Source organism: Takifugu rubripes, chromosome 3, assembly GCF_901000725.2.
Source record: "Takifugu rubripes chromosome 3, fTakRub1.2, whole genome shotgun sequence".
Classification (NCBI taxonomy): domain Eukaryota; kingdom Metazoa; phylum Chordata; class Actinopteri; order Tetraodontiformes; family Tetraodontidae; genus Takifugu; species Takifugu rubripes.
Genome location: NC_042287.1, coordinates 7,188,922 through 7,194,562, shown reverse-complemented (window position 1 = coordinate 7,194,562; position 5,641 = coordinate 7,188,922). Strand labels below are relative to the sequence as shown.

Here is a 5,641-nt window from a genome sequence, read left to right as displayed (position 1 = left end):
AGGGCAGCGCTTAATTAGGATGTTTTACTCGCACATTGTTGCACAGTTGGAGAGAAAAATAAGTGTTTGTTGGTGGATGAAAGCCTGAAATCCAATCACAACGTGAATAAAATGGTCCGATTTTCAACGGATTACGTGTATTTTTTTAGAGGTAAAACTGCATGGATGTTGTTACCCATAGACACCAGAGGGGGCAGCATAGACTATTAATGAATCGATGGTGCAGTTCCACAGATTGCCTATAGAGGCGGGCTTGACCAAATAATACGTGCCACCAATTACGTTAGAATTACTTTTAAAAGCGTTTTTTGAGCGTTGAAACTGCAGTCTCTTATATATTTCGCGCCATAGTTAATCAAATAGGCCATGTGTAGGTTCTATTTGTGGGGAGAGTGTAATATCAAAGCAAATGTCAAAGCAAATAGACAGTTTCATTTAAATGTCGTGCAGAGAAAATAAGAATCTTACGCATTAGAAAACCTTTAAATATTCTAAATAATAAATAGAAATCTTAGGTCTAAACAGAGCTGGATAAAATGCAACCAAGACAATGTGTTTACTGCATCGCAGTTTTATTTATGTTTATATAAAATATACACATCATTTGCCTAAATAGCAAAGATCACGCACATCCCAACAGAGATACTTGTATTGACATATAACATGTCTACAAAAATCATTTGCGCAGACACAGGAGAGTGTCTGCTGCAAATTCAATACATTAGTGACCCTTTGGGTCTTACAGGGCTGTTTCAACGGCCCTTAATTACTTAGTCCCGAACGTGGACTAAATATTCAACGTATACATACATGCAGATTTTAAAAAGAATACGACTGTCTAAAATTGCCGGCTTAAATAGGACAACAGACCCGTACGCAAAAACCAGAGTATACAATACTCAACTACGATTTAACGATGAATTCTGGCTTTTCATCAAGAGAATCACCGCGTATTTACAAGTGACGCTTTCAAACACGATGCCTCGAAGTGACGAAGACTTTCCAGCAGGCCAGGCGATCTACCAAGGTCTCCACAAGACAGCGTTAACTGCCTCCGGGCCGGCTTGAGCTCCGCCCGGAGCCACCGCGCCGATGCTGCGGGACTGGTTCTCCAGTCTGCAGCTGCGGCTGGATTTGAGGATCTGGAGTTTATGTTGGATCTGCGGGAAGCTTTTGGTGTTCTTGGCGCAGCAGTTCAGGCAGGTTGGGGTGACGGTGGAGGACATGGACTGTTGAACGAAGTCGTTCACCCGCTGGCACGCGTCTTGACCCAGGCTGGTTTGGGGAAGCAGAGCGGGGACGCGCTGGAGGCAGGCTTTGTAGCCTTCTCTGTAACTGTCTGCGGGATCTGGAAAAGTATAGGACGTTAGATTCGATGTTCAACAAAATGAAACATCGAAATATTTACTTTGATTTAAAAAAAGCAAGCTTATAACTTACTTTTGGTGGTAACGGGCGGAATACCACTGAGGAATCTCACGGCCATTTCTAGGATGTCCGCTTTCTCAAGCTTGGAGTAACGAATCTTCTGCAGAAACAAAAAGAAAAGGGGTTATTCATATGAGAATTTACTTTACTGTGATTTAAGCATCGCTACAAAGTACTCCATAAATGAACCACTTAATAACTGTAATAACTTACATCTCTGCCTGTGAGGGGAATGATGAGGTTTTTCAGTTTGTTCAGGCTGTCGTTAATTCGAGCGCGCCTCCTTTTTTCCATCAATGGTTTCATAGTCTGTAGGAAAACACAAATAATTTAGGATTCGTTCTTGATTCAAAACTCAAAGGGGAAATTAGTTTTGTTTGTTTTATATATATATTAAAAAGATTAATAATTAAACAAAACTTTTTCTTACCTTTCTGAATTCAAGGGCCTCTTTTCTTTTGGCCACAGTGCGCCTTGGTGAAAAGGATTGAAGCGTTTCAAAACCCACATTTGGAGACATTTTTACGATGTTCTTTGTTGTCGATTTGCTCAAAGTACAGATGAGTGAAGTTGTGTCTCCAACGGCTGAAGGATGCGGTATATATATTGCTCCGTGGCGTCGGTCTCCGTGCGTCATGGGTACGCCCCCAAGCTAAGAATCAAATTGGATTGGTCACTTACTGCATAAAAAACAACACCAAACTATCAAATATTGAAAGATAACCATCTGTCTCCTTCTCTAATCCATGCGTAACAACTATCGTGCGTGTCTGCGTTTTGAAATTGATACCAAATCAAACAAAATCTACGCGGAGAAGCTCAGACGTATTGTGCGTAAAGACGCTATGCCTTGACGCACCGATTGCTTCTTTGTCTAATTCAGTTTGGGGGGGGGGGGGGGGGGGGGTTGTTCGAAATCTATGATTTGCCAATAGTTGAGTGCAACATCAAATGAGTAATTTCTTGTATCACATATATTAGTTTTATCTTTAGAAAGGCGACACACATACTGTTTCGTGCGTAATTGTGCAACGTAAATGTCCTTCTGTTTCAACTATAGAATTAACTCTCACCCATTTCTTCTCAACAAGGTCCTTTTCATATGCATTTTTTTGTTATAATAAACAGATATTTAGAACCTCAGAGCGCAATACATAGATTCCTGCCATAGGGGTCACACTTGCGTGTATAGATAATTGCCCACAGGGCTACAGGGTAACTCCAATCTCATACCCAAGCCACGCTATATTCAAAAAACATCTGCTCTTGGATTTTGACAACAATAGTTTTGCATATGACGTTTTCACTGCCCGGGGGAGTCTGTACCTGAAGGCTGCTAACGCTTCACGAAGGATTGGGAAGGGGGGGTAGACACAGAAAGCATAGGCTGGCACGAAGGAACATATGTTTGAGTCCTATTACCCCACAATAGCAGCAACACGTAGTGTAGTTATGAGGGCAGTCCGGTTATAACGGAAACCAGGATAGTTGCGTTACTTGTTGTCAACGTCACAAAGAAGCGGTTTGGTACGAAGCTGACTTGTTCTGAAATGTTTTAATGCTTTCAGATTTTGAATAAAAACGGGAGGGAAACGACCACCCATCACATGCCACTGCAAAAGGGGAACCACGCGCGCAGCACGCGCCACGGGGGCCAGATGGTTGTCTGTTACCGAGCCTTCCGCCCCGCCCTCACAACCTCTAAACGCCCCCTCCCCCACCCCCACCCCCACCACCATCCTTCTTTCTCATGTACACACATACACACACACACACACACACACTGCATTTCCTCAACAGCATCACATCAACTTAAAACTCCACACGCATGACACATGATCTATACACAGCTTTGGCGTGGGTACCCCATCTGCATGCTGTTTCACGGTCCCCGTTTTCATGAGACAAAGAGACAAACCATCACTAATACCCCCCCCCCCCTAAAAAAAGCATCCCTCACTCCCTGTTTGTATCTATACAGTCTCCTTCAGCTTGGCTTGTTTTTGGCTTCCACGCTATCAAAGGTTTTCTTTGCCTTTTTTCAAAGGTATAGAAGACATACAGCTATTTGGTAATTACCAAATTTGGCGCACCACCGCAAAGAGCAACCATTTTTGGACCTGTAATGGGTAATGCTCATTTTATATACTATACGAATTAACTTCTTATCTAAGTTTCAAGTGTGTGTTTTGATTTTGTTTTTAAATAACGTGCGTTAAAACTCGTCAAATGAATCGTTCACCAAAAACACGATGTTGTCTGCTGGACGATAAAGCTTCCCAAACGAGGGAGGCACACTTGCTGCACGCGTCCGTCGCCCCTCCGCTGGGACCGAGGGGTGAGGATGCTGATGATGGTGGGGGTGGGGGGAACCACGGTGTGGATTTTTTTTCTTCTTACGGTTAGAGTCCTCTTTTGTTTCAGACAAATTCAGCGTCGGTGACCCATCTGTGCCAGCCGGATAAGAGGAAGCCTTTGTCTGAAAATGTTCCACCACTTCATGGGAATTGAGAATAAATGCGGGAGGTGGGAGAAAGAGGGCCCCACCTGACTTTTGAGGCGGCACAAAGCAAGTAGGGAAACCGCGAAACCACTCGGTCATCCCTCCAAAAACAGACCAGACATGCAGAAACTTATATTGGGCTCTACCAGACAATGTTTCTGTAATATTTGATACACAAATGACAAATTAAACGAGAATATGACGTCACAGAGAGTCCATTTACGCTGCAGTCCGAGTGTCACCCACAGTTTGATTTGCAGTTCATTTTGTATCAAAATTAACTTGTACTTGAGGGTTTGCTATCATTTATATCAGATTCTCCACTCTTCATATTTACTTACACGTGACTTTAAACTTTTGAATCGAATATGAAATGTGTGGTCATTGAAAAGGAAACGTAACCTTGTACTGTGTGAACTCCTAAATTTTATCCCCATAGTGTTTCAGAATTATAATATCTTGATTTCAGTTAATTACATCTCTCACCATTTTTGCATGCAAAACACATGTATATATATATGTAAGCCATGAAGATAAATGGGTTTTAAGGGATCAGAAACAGCCATTTATTGCTAGCTAAATTGTAGAAAACAATGAAAATGTTGCTTTTATGTTGTTTTTTGCATTTGGTTGAAGGTAAAGGGATTGTTTCATCGTATATGTCTATAAATTTCTTTGCTGTGTATCAATAAAACTTTAAAAACACACATGAGTGTTTCTGGCCACTCGGTATCCACAGTAAACACAGAATGTCAGTAATTCTGTGTCAATGAGCTGACTTCAAACTGTTGACAAAAATCTCTGATCAAGTTCTTGGGGAAAGAAGGTGGTAGGTGGTTCTCACCGGTCTGATCAGGCGGTGAAAAAGGCTGTGGTGCTCCGGCTGGTTGCATTATAAAGTGTTTATCCCTGATTCATCTGTGTTTTCTTCACTAGTCTGATCTGTGGAAGAATCTTAACCACTGATATGGCATTTGAGTGGCTGGGAACATCATCAGATAGATCCCAATGTTCTCCTCAGTGGTGGTGCCCAGTTAAGCTTTGGGTGGTTGTCAGCATCCTCTGTTGTGCTGGTGGCCAGTAGACCTCCGGTAGACCTCATTTGGATCCAGCTGCATCATCCTGTTAATCAGGTTCACGAACAGGTTCCTGTTAGTCAGGTCCCGTAAATTTGACGTCCCATCATCTGAGGTAAATTAATCAATCAATCGATCAATCAGTCTTTATTTTTATGGTGTCTGTTACAGTCAAAATTGTCTCTACATGCTTTACAGAATCCCAGGGCCTAACCCCCAACAACCAACATTGACAAGAAAAAACTGCCCTTTAACAGGAAGAAACCTTGAGCAGGAACCAGGCTCATGTAGGGGGACCCTCCTGCTGATGGAGGGCTGGGTAAAGGGAGAGGAGAGGAGAGAATAGGCAGAGATCATGCAAGTACAGTAATTTAAAAAAAACTGCTGGTATTGGAGTTGAGTGGGTCAGTGGGGTCAGAGGTCAGTAGGTCCGCATACAGCTAAGAAGGCAGCGATACCTTTAGACGGATACAGAGGGGGGAAGCAGAGAAACTACACAAGAAATAACATCATCACTGATGTATTCAGTGAGGAAGAAAGGAGAGGAGAGGAGAGGAGAGGAGAGGAGAGGAGAGGAGAGGAGAGGAGAGGAGAGGAGAGGACAGGACAGGACAGGACAGGACAGGACAGGACA

The 5,641-nt window shown here is 42.8% G+C and overlaps 1 protein-coding gene across 1 annotated transcript; it reads right to left on the bottom strand.

Annotated features, from left to right (window-relative positions):
• Positions 1–555: 555 nt before the first annotated feature.
• LOC101065052 (transcription factor HES-2-like) lies at positions 556–2,002 on the bottom strand. The gene is made up of 4 exons (XM_003963261.2): positions 1,859–2,002; positions 1,642–1,737; positions 1,441–1,528; positions 556–1,348 (listed from the first exon to the last, which is right to left on the bottom strand). Exons 1-4 carry the CDS (start codon positions 1,946–1,948, stop codon positions 1,020–1,022), a joined length of 603 nt encoding a protein of 200 aa, XP_003963310.1. The 5' UTR covers positions 1,949–2,002; the 3' UTR covers positions 556–1,019.
• Positions 2,003–5,641: the final 3,639 nt, after the last annotated feature.

Bases quoted from the DNA above. Each gene is read 5' to 3' on its own strand.
- LOC101065052 (XM_003963261.2), bottom strand. From the start codon at position 1,948: ATGTCTCCAAATGTGGGTTTTGAAACGCTTCAATCCTTTTCACCAAGG. The intron at 1,529-1,641 runs GTAAGTTATTAC...TTGTTTCTGCAG, and splicing joins TTCCCCTCACAGGCAGAGAT to AAGATTCGTTACTCCAAGCT. The intron at 1,349-1,440 runs GTAAGTTATAAG...ATACTTTTCCAG, and splicing joins TCCGCCCGTTACCACCAAAA to ATCCCGCAGACAGTTACAGA.